Genomic DNA, 22,297 nt, shown 5'->3' on the forward strand with positions numbered 1-22,297 from the left:
AAAATCATTCAAAAATATTTACATGGTAGCTGGTGCTACTGGTAGATGAATTCTGAAAAGGTACAGGGAAAAAAAAAGTCCATTTCCAGTTTCATTTCTTGTAATGTCTTAAAAGACAAGGTACATTTTTTGAGGTTTCTTGTTTAATATCTAGAATACTGTGTTCACATTCAGTGAATTCTTTAAATTCCTTTTCCTGACATCCATTTGGACCGTGAATCCAAAATTATGCAGGCATTTTCCCTATTACATGAAAAGACTGATTGGTTTGCATAAGTTACACAGTAAGTTCGTAGCAGGAGCAAAGGTCAGAATCTCTGATCAATATCCTAAGCACGCCAGGACCATTAGGCTACACCTCTGCTAACAGGAAGACTGTGACACCCTGTCTAATATCAACAGAATTCTCTAAGCTGAGCCTTATTTTGGCCATTGGTTCCTTTCAGTTCACATACGAAATCTTTTTACCAGATCTGCTTCTTTCTCTTTCTCTATTCATGCCTAACAAGCAAAGAAACAGATAAAAGGAAACCTGTAAGTGCAGAGGTAAAGAATGTGAATAATCCACAAGCCAGAAAAACCTGACTAAATGAAATTAACTAAATGGATTTCTTTTCTACAGTTTAGGACGCGAATTTTCTTAAAGCATATGAGTCGTCTCAGGATATACAGCAAGGTACAATGTGAGTGCAATTAAATTTCATTTTCGTGAAAATTTTTTCATAGGGTCATAAAATGGAAATGAGAAAGTACACAAGGTGGTTTTAGTAAGAGAAAGAAAAACACCTGCCAAAAAACAGTAAAAAATCATGAAAATCATTCAGAAAAGGCAGTATAGTCATCCAAAATAATTTATAAATTGAATGGGGGAGATCTATCGAAAATATAGACACAGTCCTTATAGACTAGGAAGAAAGGAATGGACTATATAGACAAAGCATATGTGGAAATAATAATACCAAGTTACGCATTTACCACGCGACATACATTGATCCAGGCATTTTTTAAAATTCTTACTTAATCCTTACAAATGCTAGATCCTTAAGAAGTTTTACCAATCCCTTAAGAGGATTAATCTCTCCTTCCTCTGTGCTTTATTTACATTATGTCTATCCTTTAACCGTATGTAAATTTATCGAAGACAGAGACCATTTGATTCGTTTTTATACTGCCTTGGACATCTATCATAGTACCCTACCCAATAAATAGTACAGTTTAAATGAGTGTTTTTCAAACTTTGGATGCATAAGAATCACCAACAGATTTTGTTAAAAGGGCAAATCGCCAGACCCCAGAAAACGGGACTCAGTCAGTGTATCTGAACTGGACCCAGTGATTAATTCAGATACTCAAACATTTATTAAGTACTTTATGTGGTAGGTGTTATTAACTCCACTTTGTAGACAAGGAAACAAAGCCATGGGTAAAGTACTTCCTAACAGTCACAAAACGTGTAATAAGTAAGACTCAGGGTTAGGCTAAAGTAGCAACCAAGGTCTCTCATTCACTCCTTCGTTGTTTCTTTTATTTACTTATTCAAACAAGTATTTGAAAACCTCCTATGGGCTTTTTCAAAAGGAAAATGCACACAGACAGCAAATGCCAATTATTTCTGTACCGTTAGAGGACAGTCCTGGAAAAGCTTCCCCTACCAATGGAGTCCAGAGTAGCCCTCGGAAAGGGTGCAAATCTAGAAGAGAAAAGGGACGTCCTAGTTTTATTTCTAGATATAGCAGCACTTCACTATTTTAGGGATGGCTTTTTACTTTTTTTCAATGGGGAATATATATTTTTGAAATTCCTTTCAATCTTTCTCTGTGTGGTGGCTTAGTTGGCCACTTTTAAGATGTTAAGAAAATCCAACTACCTCCTTAAAACCATATTACCTTTGGTAACCCCCACCAATTTAAACTGAAGTCCCAAATATTTTTAGTTGAAAAAAGCATAATTGCTTGCCTTAATGTTTCTCATTAATCTCACTCATGGGAGAGAAAAGTTCCTACTTCTGAACTTTATTAAAATAGATTAAACTTTCTTATACTCTACAAATGTCACATGACAAGTAAATTACCTATGATTAAGCTGAGCAAGGTATTGTCTTACTAGAGAGATATTAATCAGATATGTAAGATCTAAGAACACACAAGTATAAAATCCAATATCTAAAAAACACGAAAGGAATTAGACTGTGTACAATTTCAAGTTAATATACGTATAATTGGACAATAAAATATCCACATTCCAGTTAAGACTCTTTTTTTAGGCCAGAGGACAAACATTACTTTCCAACTTGTGCAATTCAAAAGGAAAAATGTTTTAAATACCTCTGTGGCATTCTGCCGTGATTAAAAAATCATCCCTAGTGCTAACACCTAGAACTGCCATCCTCTGTTTTGCTGTCTTATAGTACACATATCCAAATCAAGAAAAAATGCTTCTTGTTCTCCAGGAGGGTCAGTAGATAAACAACCTCTTGCTTTGATATGCTTCCTGTTCTCTTATCAGGACACACCGGTCACTGGTAATCAGGTACACTGAAAAAACAAGTGGAGAGGTAGAGAAAGAAATTGACTTGTTGCCAACCTTCATGAATTCAAGCTGATTCACCCTGTTTGTTTAGTTCCCATATCAGCTTGGTTAATGACACTGCCCTGGAATATGTTTGTTCAGGAGTCCATGCAGAGACAATTCTTAGTAGGAAAACAGGCCCAAGCTGAGGCTGGGGATTTAGAGAGAAGAGAGACCTGAGAAATACTTAGAGCCTCTCAAATAAACTAACTCAAGAAGCTCTTTATTTCTAAAAGATATTTTTCTTTATCCAAGACTGTTCAATATTCCTTCAACAGTTACATTTAGCAGGGGATATAGATTACATTACATTTGAATCAGCACATCCTGCATTCTAGTTTAGGACAGAATTCTGACTTGCCTCATTTGGACTTCTAAGGACAGCCACCCTAGAAAAGCAGAAATCTAAAACCAGATGGTAGTTTTATTGCTTATCCAGAACTTCCTGATAGCCTTTTTTCCCCCCAATTTCAGGAAAGATTAACTGTTACAATGTTTCTTCACTGGTATAAATCACACTGTAAGAGTTACCTTCATTTTAATTCTTTTCCCATCATAGCTATGAACAGGTGTTGTATCACACATTTTACATGCATCATCTCATTTATTCTTCACAATGACCCAACTAAGTTAGGCACTATTTTGTCCTTGTTGCAGATGGTGAAATTATAAAGGAACTCGTTCAAGGTCACACAGCTAATAGTGGTACAACCAGGATCTGAATTCAAGTAGGTCTGAACTTGAAAACTAGTGGTCAGGTGGGTCTAATTTGGAAGCTGTGACTTCCAAATTAGTGTGTATACAAAGAACATTAGATGCAGCCCTCGGCTGTAGTACCATGACTCAGCAGATGATGAATAACTATTGCTAAATATTCCTATGACAAATACTAACCCTCCCTCAGCTCCTTCAAAGTTTGCTTCAAATGCTAGGTCCTAAAGAAGTTTATCCTAGTCCTTGAAGAATTTAATCTCTCACTCCTCTTTTGCTTGTATAGATTCTATTCTTTAACCATATGTAAGCTTTTTGAGGACAGAGACATCTGATTCATCTGAGTATTCCTGTAGACTCCAGGTGACTCTGATGTAGGAGTAGAGGAACTATCACACTTAAAGAAACAATGCTTCACTGAACAATGTAACACTGACTTGAAATCATGTTCTAAAGAGGCAAGGATAAAATGAAAAAGTTAATTTCTGCTATCAAAAAATAAGTTTTATAACTTTCTAATTTAGAAATTAGTATTTTGTAATCTCTAACCTTCCCCCGAAACAGACCTGTGTCACAGACTAATCTTAGCAGTAGTCAGGCACCTGTTTTCAGGTACCAGCAAAGTATGATTCCACTTCTACTGCCACGTGACACGACATCAGGGTAAATAACATGCTCCTCTTAGTCTTACTTCCTCATCTGCACAGAGACAATCAGTTTTTTAAAAGTTCGGCAAGGGGGCACCTGGCTGGCTCGGTTGGTGGAACATGTGACTCTTGATCTTGGGGTTGTAAATTTGAGCCCCACGTTGGATATACAGATTACTTAAAATCTTTAAAAAACAAAAAGTTAGTGAGGAAGATGTTATAAACCCACTTGAGACCAAGTAAGAGAACCTCCTCAAGTAGCCTGGGAAAGAGAAACAGCTCTTACCAATATGTTATTTTTAAGAGTTTTTTTTTTTTTAATCTCAGTTATAAAAGACTAATGCTACTCTGTAAGTCAACCAGGGGTAAATCCTCAAAATTGGATCTAATCCCCCCACATATATCCTTTCCAAATGAAATAAATCTTTAGGCACGAATAACAGGAAATGGATAAAAGTGTCCTGACCAATTAAAAAAAAGGGGGGGGGGGAGGTGGTGAATGGATGATTTCACCACAGGGGGAGTGTTTCTCAAGTAACTAGACAACAACAGCCTATAAAGTACACCGTACTTACTCAATCACAAAGCTCAGAAAAAAAGTAAAACCCAGGAAGAAAGTTTTATCTAACCATGGGTGACTTTGGGAATTTTATGAGCTATAAAAACACAGATATTTGAAATTCAATATAAGATTTAACATATAAACTATGAATATGTAATTTCCAAATTACAAATGGTTCAGATGGCCAGAAGATACTAGAAAACGTGGGGCCCTGACTCCCACCGAAGACTTACTATCATCGGCCACTGAAGACATGATTTAGGGGCAAAACTAAAATTCATCTAACAAATTAATGAAAATATGAATTTATGCTCAATATCCACACTCTCAATTTTTTCAAGATTAAGGGAATAAATCTTTCCCAAACATTAGATTTATAAGCATGATTTTGATAACATAAACTAGATAGCCCCATGACATGTATTGAGGCTCAAAAGATAAGTGAATTTCAATTCTCATCTTTTGTAAAAGTCCAAAGGACATTCTAAAAGCAGCACTCTTCAACCCTGTGTCAACTTTTTTATTGGGCAATAAAGAATAGAATGGTGTAGGCTACAATTTTTTTCACTGCAATGTCCTTTGTACTTAGTACAAAGACTAACACAAAATAGTATGCATTAAGTATTTGTGAACCAATGCAAGATACAAAATACAAGAATTTAGGTTATAGTTGGTTTCCATAATCTGGAATAAAGGAATGGATCCTTCTTTCCGGATGAAGGCATGGGCAGGAATGGAGAAAATCATTTGCCAGTATTATTACATGGTCCCCCAGGTGATGGCTGACAGCAGCTGGGCTTTATTCTAAGCAATAGTAAGGACTCCTGGTGGCTCAGTCAGTCATGGGGCAACTTCACAACTGCTTCTAGCCATCACCCAACACTTTTTTTTTCATTTAAAAAAGTAAAGGAGCTTATATTAAGCAACATGTAACTTAACACTCAACCTGATGCCTTTTAAAAAATCTAATATAGTTAACATACAGTGTTATATTAGTTTCAAGTGTATAAGATAGTGATTCAACAATTCTATATGTTACTCAATGCCCAACAACATTAAATGTACTCTTAATCCCCTTCACATATATCACCCATCCCCCCTCTGGTAACCATCAGTTTGTTCTCTATAGTTAAAAGAGTCTGTTTCTTGGTTTGTCTTTTTTCCCCTTCATTCATTTTGTTTCTTAAATCCCATGACTGAAATCATATGGCATGTCTTTCTCTTATTTCAATTATCCTATCTCCATCCATGTCACTGAAAATGGCAAGATTTCATAGTTTTTTATGGCTGAGTAATATTCCCTTGTGTTTTCCATACACACACACACACACACACACACACACACACACACCTTTTTCATTCATTCATCCATCAGTGGACACTTGGGCTGCTTCCATATTTTGGCTATTGTAAATAATGCTGCAATAAACATAGGGGTGCATAGATCTTTTCAAATTATTGTTTTCGTGTTCTTTGGGTAAATACTCACAAGTGGAATTACTGGATTGCAGGGTAGTGCTATGTTTAATTTTTTGAGAACATCCATACTATTTTCCAGTGGCTGTACCAGTTTGCATTCCATCATCCAACATTCTTACTCCTCCTCTCAGGACTGCCTCACAACCTGCTGTGAAGACTTGACAATGGCCAGTACCTCTGCATAGATCCTCATGCAGAATGACTAGAAATGGAAATGTATAGTCTCTACTAAAATCCATACTATGAGCTTGAGTCAAATTTTAATGTTGTGGGGTGCAGAAACCACAATTTGCGCACCTTTTTTTATTATGAATTTTAGCTTATTATATCAGCTCTCTTTTCAAGCCCAACTTAATGAATACCTATACATTTCTACACAGTTGGTGGCTGAATTCTAATATGAACACTTTACTCAAAAGAAAATCTTGACTTCTATAATCAATCTCCTGAAATTTTCAACAAGCATGAATAGATTTAAATTTCCAAATTAAAAAAAAATATCAAGATACATTTAAGACCTATTTGAATAGAAAATGAGAAAAATAAATGAAAATGGCAAAGGAACAAGTATAGTTCTGTCACCTCCTTCAAATTTTCCAGTAAAAGTAGAAGTTGGAATATGTCTCAATGTCCATATATAGCTTTTACAGTTAAGAAGAGCTCTATAAATGCCTTCTGGTTTTTGTATCACTTGATAACTTTTTAATGTTTATTTATTTTGAGAGAGAAACAGAGAGCATGAGCAGAGGAGGGGGGAGAGAAACACAGAATCTGAAGCAGGCTCCAGGCTCTGGGCTGTCAGCACAAAGCCTGACATAGGGGTCGAATTCAAGAACCGTCAGATTATGACCTGAACTGAAGGCAGATGCCCAACAGACTGAGCCACCCAGGCACAACCTCATCTGATGATTTCAATGACTATCAAAGCTTTAGTTTTCTACAAAGAAACGTAGCTCTTGATTCTGGGTCCTGAAAGGGAATGTACAAGATGAGACTGAACACTTTATGCTGGAAAACAAGGAAGGACCAAAAGGACACAAGAGCCAACCTGGAAAACTCCTACCAGCTACACATGATATAATCTGGATATAAAAATAATGACTGCAGTGGACTAAAACACATTAAATATATAAACAAACATATGACTTACCTTTGGAGATTGTTTGAGCTGTGGCTCATTATTAAAATAAATGAAGGGAAAAATCAATGTGATCTTACCCATCTTTTAGGGCAATCAAGTAATTGATAAATGAAAAGTTTCTCTTTTAAGAATTCCTACTAATGTAAATAGAATGATAGAATTAGAAAACTATATGATAGGGGCACTTGGGTGGCTCAGTTGGTTCAGCATCTGACTTCGGCTCAGCTCATAATCTTGCAGTGCGTGAGTTTGAGCTATGTGTCAGGCTCTGTGCTGACAGCTCAGAGCCTGGAGCCTGCTTCAGATTCTGTGTCTCCCTCTCTCTCTGCCCTCCCCACCTCATACTCGGTCTCTGTCTCTCAAAAATAAACATTAAAAAAACTTTTTTTACATAATAATAGTATCTGAATGTTAATCTTAACATCACTAAAAGTGAGAAAAGACACATTGTATCTCATGTGATTCAATAGAAAGTACACACCACCTATGAATTATTGTCCAAAAGAACATAAATTGAATCTAATAAAGCCTCTGCATCTAATTAACAATTTACAGGAAAAAGAGAGGATACAGGGCAAGTTAAACAGCATCATAAAGATGCAATTAGTCAAATCTAGAATGTGGGAAATTCTATAGAGCAAATAATCTAATTTCTTCAATTTGAAAAACGGCATAAAAATTGGAGGTGTGTCTAATTTGTAGACTAAAAAAGACTTAAGAGACATACTAATCAAATACAGTGGATGACTCTCAACTGAATCTTTATCTGAATGAACTAACAGTAAAAAGGCATTTCTGAGCTATCTAGGGAAATGTGAACACAAAGTACTACCCATGGTGGCAGCCAGGCAAAGGGGCCTTGCTAGTCACTTAATATGGGGTGGGTAATTGACTGTCCCAGCTGCTAAGGTCTGAATCCACCATGGTGTTTAACAGAGGCCTGTTTCCTACAGCTGCTCCTCACCAAAAAAGGAGCAGAGCAGGAATATATAGTCAAGCCCACTCCTGTAAGATGTGGGTCTACTTTTATGAACACCAACAGGCACCTTTGATTTGAGGACTTTTACACCTTGCTAAAACTCTTTTTGAACTGCACTGTGGATTAAGACTTCCTGCTCAGCCATCCTTCCTGTTTTCCTTCATAGTAGTCAAACCTGTACCAATGTCTTCCCAACCTCCCCTAGCTCCTGCTTACTTACGAGTGTTTTCAAATAGCATTGAAATTGTTAGGTGGGATAACACTGTGGTTGTTTTTTAAGTCCTTATCTAATAGAGATACTCAAATATTTATAGGTGAAATGATAGGATGATTGAAATTTAATTTTTTTTTTCATTTTACTTATTGTTGAAGCAGAGGGGAAGAGCAGCAAAGGGAGAGAGAGAATCCCAAGCAGGCACCATGCTAAGTGCAGAGCCCAACACGGGGCTTGATCCCAAGACCCTGAGATCATGACCTGAGCCAAAATCAAAAGTAAGACACTCAACCGATTGAGCCACCCAGGCGCCCCTGAAATTTAACTTTAAAATACCCCAGCAAAAAAAGAAAAAAATGGGGGATAAAATAAGATTCGTAAGATATGGATAACTATTTTCTCAACTTTTTTGTATATCTGAAAATGTCCATAGTAAGAAATGAAAAATACCTGACTAGTGATCCTCAAAACTATCAAGGTCATCAAAAATACAAAAAGTCTAAGAAAGTGTCACAACTAAGAGGAGTATAAAGAGACATAACTCCTAAATGTAGTGGGGTATCATAGATTGGATCCTGGAACAAAGAAAAGATATGAGAGAAAAACTAAGGAAATCTGAATCAGGTATGGATTTTAATAATAACGTATCAATATTGGTTCATTAACTGTGACAAATGCACTATACTAATGTAAAACATTAGTAACCAGGGAAATTGGCTGTGGGATATTTGAGTACTCTCCATACTACCTTCATAGTAATTCTGTAACCTAAAATTGCTCTAAAGTATTTAAAAAGCAGAAGAAAATAATTAAAAAATAATAAACTATCTCATCATGTAAGAAAAAAATGATTCGAAATTAATACATAATAGACTTTAAATTTTTTCTTTACTCGTTGGGATGCAACACTTGATTTCTCCTCACTGATCAATTAGCTAGAAATGCTACTGATTTTCTGAGGTCACAGAGAGTAAACTCTGAAGATTCAACCTCCCCATACGCCACTCGATAGGGTCCACACATGGAGAAAAAAAAAAAAGACAAAACCAACAAAAGCAAAACTGTAAGTGATGAAACATACATTTATTTATTCCAATAAAGTTTTAAAATTTGAAAAAAAATGCATTATTGTTACCAAAAACCTTTAGACAATAACAGAGATCGAGCTTAACACAGTAAAACAAAGATTTCATTCCACAGTCTCTTGGACTTAAGAATCCATTTGAGTTCCAGAGATAACACTAAACTAATGTAGTGATGTCAAGCTGCCAGTATCCATGCTGGGGCTTTTCCTGATACAGTCTTTTGCAATATAAGCAACAATGAAAAGATTCCTTTTTTTTTTTTTTTTTTTTTTACAAGTTCATGTTATATTATTTATACACTGTCCAAAAAGAAACCCCCAGATCTTTATTTAAAAATAGAAATGTGCAATGCAAATCTACAAGCTTTGACCTGCATCAGAATTACCTGAAGGGCCTGTTAAAACATAGATTGCCGAGCCTCACCTCATTCAGGTGTCGGGAGTTTCTCTTTCTAATAGGTTTCTAAGTGAAGCCAATACTACTAGTATGGGGACCACACTTTGAGAATTATTAGTATTTAATAGGACAATGATTACATCTTAAAAGTGAATATATCACAGCATAAGCACAAAGCACTGCTTTGTGGCTTTGAGCAAATTACTCTTCCCAATCTGTAGCTTGCACAAGTTTTAAAGAAGTGAATAAAAAAGCATCACAGCACTTAACACAATGCCTGGCAAACACAGCTACTGAATTACTAATTATTTAATGTTCTTGTGCTATACTACATTAGGGTTACAGTTGTGCTCAAATTGTTAACTAAGTGAGTCACTATGCTTAGCAGAACCTCTTAAGCCTTAAGCCATACACTGATCTTACAGGAGCTGCAAGAAACAAAAGGCACTTTTAGGCCCCCTATGACAATCATTTAGCATTTCCAAAATGTCCATTCACTCATCCCATTACAATTTTCACTGATTCACTTTAAAGAGTGCGGTTAATGTGACAGTTACTGGCATAATTTTACTTTAAATTATTGATGTTGTTCATTGTTCCAAATCATCCACACATGGGGCACCTGGGTGGCTCATTCAGTTAACCAAATCATCCACACATGAGTCTTTCAATTTTCTATGGAAAACTAGTAATTTTCCGACTATCTTTAACACTACATATCAAACAAATGCATTTTTACCAAAAGTGATTTTCAGGTTCTTAAAAGAAAATGGAATTTCCTATGGCTCTGATAGCTTTGGTTACACTCCTGTACTACAAGAATGATAAATCAGATGCCTATTAATTTTTCTTAATAATTTGTTTCCATAAGGCCAAGATGTCCACAGATGACATCATGTACCTTTGTTTAACCACAGTAAATAGTTCACATTTTAAAGGAATGCAAATATTTCTCTAGATATAAACCTGTAACATAAAGGCTGTGGATTTCATGTCCCATGATATGTCTAAACAGAAAAGCAACTGCTTATATATGTGTTAAGACTATAACTTATACTGAATAATTCTGCACATTTTAATGTGAATAACACAAAATTCTTATTTTGCTTTTCTTTCACATGTGTAAAGTCAAAGTCCAATCTACTTTTACTAACTGGTTCATATTAATTTTTTCATATCTCTCATCTATGATATCAAGTAGGTAGTTTCTTCCTTTATTAAATGCATCTTTATTCAGCCACACAAGTTTTTTGAAAGTGAAGAATAAAACTGTGCATTTTGCATTTTGTCCAGTATTAAAAGGGAAGTTTTGCCTTCTAGCTTCCTTTTCAACGTTATCTGGTTAGATATCAAAATAAAATGGATTATAAAGGATATTATAACCAGTCCTATCTCTTTAACATGAAGGTCCAACATCATATAAATTCTTTCCAAGAAGTTGGCCAGGAAGAAAAGGTAACTAACCTCTTGTAGAGGTGAAAAGAAAAACCAGACACATGAGATTAGTATATTGGTAGTATACAGCTACTGACAGAATTGTGTGTATGCACAGAGTGAATCCAGAAGAAAAAAAATAGGAATTTGATGAAGTCTAAGATAAGGCTTTCAGATACAATTAAGACTAAAAGGTCTTGCAAATTTTTTCAATAGGCTTGCTAATGGAGTAGGTTCTTATATAAGGACTTGAGACATTATCTAAACAGTCTGACTGAAGGATGCTTGTTCACTTGTTAGGCATGTATGACATTACTGACAAGATTAATTTAGAGTTCTAGAAGTAAAGAAGACTGATTAGCTTGTGCAGGTGTATGAAGAATGACACATTAGCAAAAGGTTATGTAAACCATTTACTCAAAAAACAAAGACCAGATTTTTACATTCCCAGACCCCTACTTATCTTTTTCAAACTATGAAGGGCCTGAAATTCTTTGAACACCATCAGATTTAGTTGGGAACAGCTCCAATTTTGAATTAAGGAATTATTCGTGTAGTTTTAAAACACAACTAAAAATTTTCAATCAGATTGAACATTTGTACACTTCCTCACTTATTCAAGAAGTCCAACCATTAATGTATACAGATCTTATCAACACTGCATTTTTGTTTTTTAAAACATTATTCTTTCTATAATAATATATACTAAAGATTTAAAAGTACTGCATACTCTTTCGGTAAGAGGTACACAAGTTAATTAGAATATTTGCATTATCCCTTAACTTCAAAAATAAAACTGATGGTCAGAGTTTTACTGATAGTTCAGGAATAAAAACATAATTAGTGTTGAAAAATAAATGAAAATTTATTTTTTCATTGAGTATTTAAGAATGAATCTATATCGTTGACTACTCCATAACAAAACCTATGCAATGGGAATTATGAAAGCTCCCTACACAGTATTAATGCGGTCAATAAATTATCCAGGTGTTTTCCTCAAATGTTTAATTACCTGAATTAACTGATTTTTCAACGAAACAATAAATTTTAGTTTTCTTATGGTTTTTGCTGATAATAACAGCCATCTGATACTTAAACTTAGAAGAAAAACATAATAAAAACCCTGAATAAAATAGGCAGATCTGTCAAAAAAAAATTCACCGGGGCGCCTGGGTGGCGCAGTCGGTTAAGCGTCCGACTTCAGCCAGGTCACGATCTCGCGGTCCGTGAGTTCGAGCCCCGCGTCAGGCTCTGGGCTGATGGCTCGGAGCCTGGAGCCTGTTTCCGATTCTGTGTCTCCCTCTCCCTCTGCCCCTCCCCCGTTCATGCTCTGTCTCTCTCTGTCCCAAAAATAAAAATAAAAAAACGTTGGGAAAAAAAAAAAAAAAAAAAAAAAAATTCACCAAAAAAGGTAATATACATCTATTAGGCATCTAGAGAGAGATTCAAGACAAAACAGGCACATAATCGGTGTCCATCGAGTGATCATCACTAACATTCTATTATTACCAAAATAGTATGTGCCTGTATGTGAACTGTTAGATGTAAATGTCTTAAAACAACCAGTAATCAATAATGTATAGAGAGCATACCATTAACAGGTTGGTGTATCTGAAATGCACTGAACTGTTTCTACTTTATTACTGCTATAAATTCCTTAACAATGTTCTTTTCATAAAGCACAATTACCTAAATGAAATATGGTAAGATACTTCCCAATATACATCAGGTCTTCCAATCCACCATTCAGTAAATGCTGCAGCAAATTAAATGGTACCTATTACTAGACCTAAAAGACAATGGCTAGATAATTAATACCAAAAATACACTTTTGAATTAACTATTTAGATTAGACCAACTAATGCTAATTAAGATTGTATTTTGTGCTATTGACACATACTACATAGATTGTACACTGCTAAATGGAAAGGCTGGTCCATGTCCCTTTTTAAAAAACCTCTATAATAACTATAATGATATACCTAGTGGACTACTAAATACTTGCCAGAAGAACAGATATGAAAATTTAATGTATTTATACTCCTCATCCATAGTCCTCTCGCATACTCACACGTAATTATTTTTAGAATGGGGATATGATTTTAACATGCTGTAACAATCCAGCTAAGTAAAATAAAACAAAAACAAAAACAAAAACAAAAACAATATGGGCTCAGGTTTTCTTGGGTAGTTTTTCAAGTCTTAATACTGAGAAAGAAACAACTAACTTCTATACATCAATGAGAAATTTAACAAAAGGCGGGAAGGCACCTGATGAGCAAGACGTTTGTTGTCTATTGGTATTATGCTTTCAGTTTAACAGAACAACAAAAGTGGCACTAGTTCTCAGACAAGTAACACAAATTACAATGCTGGTTGATGGGATGCCCTTTCCTTAAGAGAGTGAGCACAGTTCCAAAGCAAAGGAAGTCAAGCTTACTGTTACATATTAGGAATGGTTTAGATACAATAGAAGAATGTTTAGTGCTGACTTTGACATGTTATTTTAAAGTTCTGATTCCTGAATGCTAGTTCTTTCTCACTTACTACTGCTCCCAATGAAAAGCTGGTGTGTTGGTTTCTTTTACTACAAAGCGAAAATATATGCCTGAATCTTGTAACAGGCTATTAACAAAACCATGAACAGTTATTAAGGGCCAATACTGCATGGAACTTATTAAGCACTGACTCAATATTATAAAACTATAAAAAAGATAAAAGAGGACTATCACTGTACATATGACTATTGTCTAGAACACCAGATCAATGATCAAACCCAAAGTCTTTCCTGTTTCGTATTACAATGTTGAACATATGGGCATGTCTATTATACTGACTTGCATTGTTTTCAACAAAGTATTAATGGACTCAAATGTTACATTTTAATTTCTAATTATAAAAATCCAGATTAACTGTGAAACTATAAGCGACTTATAAATGAGGTAGGTTTTTCACCTTAAGAATACATTGCTTTAATAACCACAATTAAAAAGTTACTTTAAAATAAAAAGAATACATTGATTCATGTATCTGCCCCAATACCTAATTTTCTATGTTTTAAACTGTTTGAGCCGGTGTAACAGTGCTAATCTCTAGATTTAGTAAATTCCCTTAGAAATACACAAAATGCCACCCTTTTCCCCTCTAAAGGCAACTGTAGTGCAATAAAATTAATGACAATTCTAGAAGAATGAAATGGAGATTACTTTGTAAGCCTTAATACATGTCAGAAATCAGGGAGATAAGTCATGTTTATTTTAGTTAATAAACTTACTGTTTTGAAAATAAGATCATAAACACATTAAAACTTTGAATATGCTTTATTATGCCATAAATTCCCAGGAAATAGAAGAAATATAATTTCTGAATGGAACTAATAATTTCACATACTAGCACTTTATTGTCAACAGCCAAGTTTTCTAAAGTAGTGCACATGTATTTAAAGTTAACCTTTTTAAAATCTCAATGCTTTTTTTTTAATCTCAATGCTTTTTATAAATTTTAAAAGGAAATTATAGCAGATCCTACTTAATTTTTCACTATTCAGTGTAAAAATCTATGTGTGATATAAATAAACATTTTAAGAACAGGGGGAAGGACTGCATGTGAATTGCTTTGCCTAAGCTGTTAGGCTCCTGTACTAGGTACCATTATGTAAAATATCATTGTTGGAATTTTTCCTAATAAACTGAAGGAAAATTTTTAAAATACCTCACTCTTTAAAAACATCAATAACTGGTATAAGTTTAAAAAGGAAAATGAAATATTCCTTTACTTACATATGGACTAAATAGAAATTTAAAATAATTTACTGAAAAACCAGCACACTAATATATTTTACGGTGATACTGACAGCATTTTCACAACACCCAAAACTTCGATGCAAAACTAGGTAATACCAGTATTTCTGCCACATACCGAAGGGTAACTGAAGGGAGAGGAGCGTGCCTCACAGCCAAGGCAGTGACTGAGCCTGGCGTACCACTGTGACACGTGGGCTGCAGGTGGCTGTTCCCAGGCTGGGTAATGTTCTCCAAAATGATGTCCTTACGTAGTAATTCTGCAACTATATCAAGTTTGGTAATCTAACATTGACCTTTTTGGTAAATATATATAGACATATGAAAACTTCCCCAGGGGCCAGATAAATTATTAAATAAACTAAAAGGAAACAAAATGCTAGTAGCTAACATACATTAATTCTAGGGTATCAATGGAAGATATAGGAGGATATAGACAGCAGCTATTTCCAAACCTAGGTTATGATCAGAATCATCAGATGGTAAGCTTTAAAAATTCTGTCCAGGCTCTCAACCTAAATCTAGCTAGAAATTACAGCCAGGGAATTCTTTGTAAGCAACCCAAGTGATCCTGATGATTAGCCAAGGTTGAAACTTCTCAAGTGAGAAGCCAATCTAACTAACCACAAGGAGTTTTAAAATTCAAAATTTACTCTACATTTGGTCCAACTGTTTCACTTCCCTATTTTTCTAATAGTCAATAATGAAGGAAATTGGCAAGTGAAGAAAAAGAGTCAGCAGGGTACCCAAAATGGGTTTTACTATGTTTAACTGGACAAAAGGATTATCTGTATACGGTTTACAATTCAACTATCAGACAGACATTTCTTAATGTTAACATATTGTAAAAGAGGGGGTTTCCTTACTCAGCATGAAAATATAATATAAAACAACTCTAAACATTAATAATATTTAATAGAAAATTTGTGTAATTCTTCAAAATTTTTAAAAATTGTTTTTAAAAATCCAATGTTGGAAAGAAAATCCCTTAAATTTGAGGTAGGGGAATAATTCTTTCACATGAGACCACTGTATCACAGTGTTATTATTCTCCAAGTTAGAAATAAGGAAAGTATTTTGGTACTATTTTTGTTTATGTACTGTTTTGTAAATATAAGTATAAATGTTTTTGTGGATAAATATTTTGGTTTTTATTTAATGCAAATGATAATTAAAAATATGGATTATTTTTTATACATTGAAATTGTACACACTCTCCAGGACTGATGAATAAACAACTTTTTAATATCCCATGTTCACTTATAAACCTTGAAATAATAAAAAAGGTAGGACCTACCCAAGAAATTTTATAATGAAATTATAAAATTGTATGTTTTTCAGAAGTGATTTAAATTTGTTTTCAACATTCAGATACAAAACTGTATATTTTAATGTACTGCAGCACAATTCAAGTATTCTCTAATATTTTTCTTTAGCCAACTAGTCATGGTATTAAGTGACTTTTCCTAACAGCTTTCCTTTTTAAAGATGACCGTTACACAAAACGGTGTGACACTCTCTAAATTGCTGAAAATAAGTTGAAAGAACAAATGACAGTAGAAATGAGTTTCTGAGTGAATCAACAACACATAAAAGTTTGCACACATCAGTAATAAGGCATTTGCAGGTAACTCCCCAAAAGTATGTGAATTCATGTAAACAAAGACCATGTATATTCCTTCAGGGAGAAAATACACTACCATAGATAAAATTTTTCAAATGGTTGTGACTTTATACCATATATTATTTGAATACCACACAAAACCAAAAGAGGCATAACCTGCCATTTTAATAACTGAAAGATGTTACTGAATTGTGAAATTGAAGGTTGATACTCTTATGAAATAATGAAAAAGAAGTATCTTGAAAATAAACATCCACTGTTTTCTAGAAATAAATATACATACTTAATGTATTGCAGCATAGGAATATTATCCTAGCATTAACCATAACATTCAATCAGTAGTTCTAAAATATTTTTTCCACACTGGGACTTGAATCTTCTACCTTGTTAGCTGACCAACAACTTTCAAAAGAGTTTTATTTTCTTGCTTTAGTTGTTCATTTTCATCTTCTATGTCATCTAGGTCCTTAAGGAAACAAGAAAAAAAATAAAATATGAGTTTTTAAATACTTAAAAATATTCTAAAGTGATAAAAACACTTAAAAATACAAAGAAAATTCACACAAGCATTTAATTTGGAAAGAAGGGTAAGTTCTGAAAACCACTTTAGATGGAATATGCCCCACCTGACGGCAGCACCCACTACTCAATTCCTCATTATTATCATGATAACATGCATCATCTCTTGCCAGATTTTTCAGTTTTTCAAGAGAAGCCAAAAATCAGGATTCTTTAGCTGTGAATCTTAACCTATCTCCCCTTCCCCCAAATTGAGGGCTGAACACAATACATGTGTGGGCAATATGAGGTTCAGGGCTTCAAACTGCAGCCTGTGTCAAATGAAGTAGAAGATGATTGAGGTACAAGTTCTGAATGTACTCCTATCATCTTGTACAATCTTTAACAAGGATGTCTCTTGTGGGGTGGGAATCTGGGGAAGCGACAGAAGGAAGGCATACAGAAAAGGAGCTCTGGAGCATATACAGTTGATCTGATTCAATTCAGCTTAGGCTTCTCTATATTTTGTTTGAGGAAAGGTTTTAGAGCTTAAAAAAAAATGAAAGCCAGTAAACTAATCACTCTCAAGTTTTAAAGTTATATGATTCCAGGTCTATGTTCCCTATATTAATCCTAGTACCCAGGTATACAACAAATTTGGTAAATATAAAGATAATTCCAAGTTTTAATGAGAAGAAACTTTTTCAAGGCAGAATGTTTACTGATGGTCATAAAGGCACATATTTTTAGATTTATCCTTCTAATTCAAAAATCTAAAACTTGGAGCCATCAATTTAAACTATAAATGTGCTACTGAATAGCAGCACTCTGATATCCAGTATACTGCCTTTGGACAATTAGGTAAATGATTTTAAAATGAGCAAAAACAGAATCTGTATTTACTCACAAACTAAATGAATGATATTGGGAACCTTAACTGTTGAAAACAACAATAAATATACAGGATTCACAAAATCACTACAACTGAGACCTGCTTAAAATTTAGAATTAAATAATAAAATACATTTCTGTATTACTAGATTATAAACTCTGAAGAGCAGGTGTTTTAATTATTCTAATGTACATAGTGCCTAAGAAAATGCTAATACACACAGACATCAAAAATATTTTCACATTTTATTAAGTCATATTCCAAAACCAACAGAGGACCGCCTGTGTTCTAAGCCAAGATGAAAGGCTATCTACAAGAATGGAAGAGCTTACTTAGAATTAGGAATATGGGATACCTGCTGTCAAATACTGTCTTAGCTGATTACTATGTGATCACCACATATGACCTTGAGCAAGTTAAACTCAAGTTTCTCAGTGTCCTCATCTACCACCTGTAGTTAATGCCTCAGAGCTTTATTAGAATGGGTCTGCACATAATGAAGCGTCTTTAGTTTCTCTTCTTTCATTGTTAGAGTTCAGACTGATTAGGAATCTATTCCTTTTTTCCCTGAAGCAAACCTATTTCTTTCCTCCATCTTACCTAAAGCTTTCCAAAATGCAAAACATTGGTATCTCTTCTCATCACCATTACCTAAGTATGGCCTAGCAGTAATACCTGATTCTTAAGCAAAAAGTAAATTCTAGGGCTGAAAACAAGAAAAAGCAACAAACAGCACTAATCGAGACCTTGAGGTAACCCTAAACCTAAAGTAAGAGATACCTCTATATAACTGGAGGGAAAAGGTGGTGAAAATATACACAAAGACATCTGGAGTTTCTATGTCAAGAAAGTAGCAAGTTTAATTCTTCACTGAGGCAACTATGTGCCAACACCCTTTTTGATGTGTGGTGGTGACCAAGCCTCTCACCTCCAGACTAACAAAACACTGAACAAATCTGTTCATCAGTCCATCACCCAAAGAATAGCATTAACTGAATACAACTGATAACTGGCCAGAGGAAATCCACTTATAGAATGAAATGATGGTTCTTATTACCACAAATTACCATTTCATTATTAAAATAATGAATTTAAGTAATCTTTTCATATATATGTATTTTCACCCAATTGCCGGGAAAAATAAAAAAGAAACCATACAAGTGAAACGTGTGAATACTCACTCTATTTAACAAATCAATTTCTTCCTTGAGTTTTCCAATCATTTCCTCTTTATCTTGCATTAGTCTCACAAGTCTTAAGTTTTCTTGTCTTTCTCTTACTACTTCCTGGTAGATACAATTACAAAGCATTAATTGGGAAGTAACTGGTTGCTTTTAACCTTAAATGACATCTATCTGCCACATCTGATGAAGTACCTTAGATATATGAAGATTTCCAACGCATTTCTTAAGTCACTTGCTAAGGGAGGGAATAACCCATCCAGGAAAGACCCAAAGAATGAGAGGAATACAGGAGTTGTATATTTCTGATTAAATCTATATTTACACAATTCTTTAACACATACTAATAACCCAATGACTTACCCTCTTTAGTTTATCACCACCCTTAGTAATGAAATACCTTATTTTTTTTAATGGATAACATCCTGTTTGAGGAAATTCAAGCTTTTTATTTGAAATACAGGGATTTCAAAATTTTTTTTATTGTTTATTTTATTTTTAAGAGAGAGACAGACAGAGTGTGAGCTGGGGAGGGGCAGAAAGACAGGGAGACAGACTCCAAAGCAGGCTCCAGGCTCCGAGGTGTCAGTGCAGAGCCAGATGTGGGGCTCGAACTCATGAACCATGAGATCATGACCTGAACTGAAGTCAGAGGCTTAACCAAATGAGCTACCCAGGAGCCCCCAAAATACAAAGTTTAAGAAAAGGAGATGGGGGCGCCTGGGTGGCTCAGTCGGTTAAGCGTCCGACTTCAGCTCAGGTCATGATCTCACGGTCTGTGAGTTCGAGCCCTGCGTCGGGCTCTGTGCTGACAGCTCAGAGCCTGGAGCCTGTTTCAGAATCTGTGTCTCCCTCTCTCTCTGAACCTCCCCCGTTCATGCTCTGTCTCTCTCTGTCTCAAAAATAAACGTTAAAAAAAAAAAAAAAAGAAAAGAAAAGGAGATGGTTTCATGGAAAGTTCTAAACAGAAAAATAATCGTCTTCAATTTTACTTGTGGCTCTGCCAGTTAATGGGTAAAATAAAAGACCTGAAACAGATGACTTGTTTTTAAACTTTTCTTTTTTAAAAAATGTAACACCTTTTTCAAAGAAATACTATTTAGAATCCAGGTCCTTGGGGGCGCCTGGGTGGCTCAGTCGGTTAAGCGTCCGACTTCGGCTCAGGTCATGATCTCGCGGTCTGTGGGTTCGAGCCCCGCGTCGAGCTCTGTGCTGACAGCTCAGAGCCTGGAGCCTGCTTCCGATTCTGGGTCTCCCTCTCTCTCTGACCCTCCCCCATTCATGCTCTGTCTCTCTCTGTCTCAAAAATAAATAAACATTAAAAAAAAAATTTAGAATCCAGGTCCTTGGGCTGGGTTGACTACTTTGGGGGCAAAAGGAAAGCAGAACTGAAAAACGTCTGAGAATTTAACTTCTTTCCTACTAACCCTTAGAAAAAGCAGTCAGCCGGCCTCATTAATCAGAGGCTGCCAAATTACTAGCAACTGTATCCAAACTCCTGTGGAACTTTAAAAACCTTTTAAAGAAACCCTTGAAACCTATGAGACTAGATGTGTTCCTTGAAATTTTCATTTGTTATTTAATGTTTATTTATTTATTTTTGAGACAGAGAGAGACAGAGTGTTAGTGGGGGAGGGGAAGAGAGTGAAGGAGACAAAGAATCGGAAGCAGGCTCCAGCCTCTGAGCTGTCAGCACAGAACCTGATGCAGGGCTCAAACTCACGAACCGTGAGATCATGACCCAAGCCGAAGTGGGACGTTTAACTGACTGAGCCACCTAGGCACTCCTTAAAAGTTTTTTACTTAAACCCACAGAAACTGGTATCAAAGTTGAGATGTGAACTATAAACGATCATAATGCTATAAAATTTTTTTCATTAAATTTCTGCTTAAAATAATCTTTATATCACAGGGAATAATTTCAACTCAGCAAAAAACATATTTTCAACAATCAGAAAGGAATTCAGGACCATTATCAATTTTATGGGCTAAATGTCTACAGGAAAAAACCTGAGATCATATGGTTAATAAATTTATACCAATGTGCATCTGACTTGTTTTCAAAGATACTCCTGAACAGGTTTATTCTGACAATTGTTTCAAACACCAAAGATGGTTCTAGGCTTTAACCAGAACCCAGAAGAAAGTCTACATATGATAAACTGTACAGATAATATAATACACACAGTAGTATATATTGCCAGCATAGACATGACATTGTGAAGACAAAGACAAAGACTGTCTTTAATGTATTAGAGGTAACCCTTGGCAGAATGGGAGTGTCAATTAAATATTAAGGAATACAAGAATTGGCTCCATTTCTAAAAGTTTTAACATCAACAGCATTGAATAGGAAAGTATAAGGGAATCAGAAAATGCCTAACCACTAATGCATCTGGAAAATATATATTTAAGACAGTAGTTCAATGCTGCTACTTGACTATATATGGAAATACCAATTAACACTAATGATATCTTCCACTAGTGCCTCTCATTCTTTTCACTTTGTTGGCACTCTGTCTCACACAAATTTCAGATTATTTTCAAATGCTATGAAAGTTAAAAAAAAAAGGAATCTCAATAGCATATTAATTTTACCAACCTTAAATAATTTGTAATTCATACCTTTTCAAGATCTTCAATTTTCTTTTCCAACATGCTACTTGAGACCAAATTACCTGAAGCATTTGCATCCCTATTATATCTGCTGAACCCACTTCTATCTGTTCGGGGATATCTACTTGAGACATCTTCTTCAGAGGCAGTAGTTGTGCTGTGGAAATAAAAAGCTGTATTTTATAAAGAATCTAACACTCAGCAAGAAAAATGCCAAGAATATTTTCTATTCACCATAAATAATTACCACTCCCCAAGAATACGTGGTCATAGTAGCTAACTCGTATATAACTAAAGAAGTTAATCATTATTCCAACACATTGGGAAAAAAAAAAAAGGTTAATTCTTTTGACCACTATCTACTGAGTAGCTGCTAAGTACCAGACACTGTTCTGGGTACTAAAGATGTAACAGCAAACAAAGACATGGCCTCTGCCAAAATTTCAGGGAGCTTTCAGTTTAGCAGGGAA

General features: G+C 34.9%; 1 protein-coding gene across 3 annotated transcripts in view; it reads right to left on the bottom strand.

The window, feature by feature from the left end:
• Positions 1 to 1,504: 1,504 nt before the first annotated feature.
• PAWR (pro-apoptotic WT1 regulator) overlaps positions 1,505 to 22,297 on the bottom strand; it is a 137,129-nt gene continuing 116,336 nt past the window's right edge. The window contains exons 4-8 of one of the 3 annotated variants that reach the window (XR_009617123.3): positions 21,837 to 21,984; positions 19,212 to 19,316; positions 17,024 to 17,106; positions 2,325 to 2,534; positions 1,505 to 1,690 (exon numbers count right to left, since the gene is read on the bottom strand). Coding sequence is in view for 2 of the 3 variants with exons in the window: in XM_060656884.3 (XP_060512867.1) it covers positions 2,516 to 2,534; positions 17,024 to 17,106; positions 19,212 to 19,316; positions 21,837 to 21,984 (355 nt within the window). In the remaining variant the exon portion in view is untranslated. Of the gene's footprint in view, positions 1,691 to 2,145; positions 2,535 to 14,517; positions 17,107 to 19,211; positions 19,317 to 21,836; positions 21,985 to 22,297 lie in introns of those variants that run through there. The other 2 variants (XM_060656884.3, XM_060656885.3) reach the window with 2 other exon arrangements.

Source organism: Panthera onca, chromosome B4, assembly GCF_046562875.1.
Source record: "Panthera onca isolate mPanOnc1 chromosome B4, mPanOnc1 haplotype 2, whole genome shotgun sequence".
Taxonomy (NCBI): Eukaryota; Metazoa; Chordata; class Mammalia; order Carnivora; family Felidae; genus Panthera; species Panthera onca.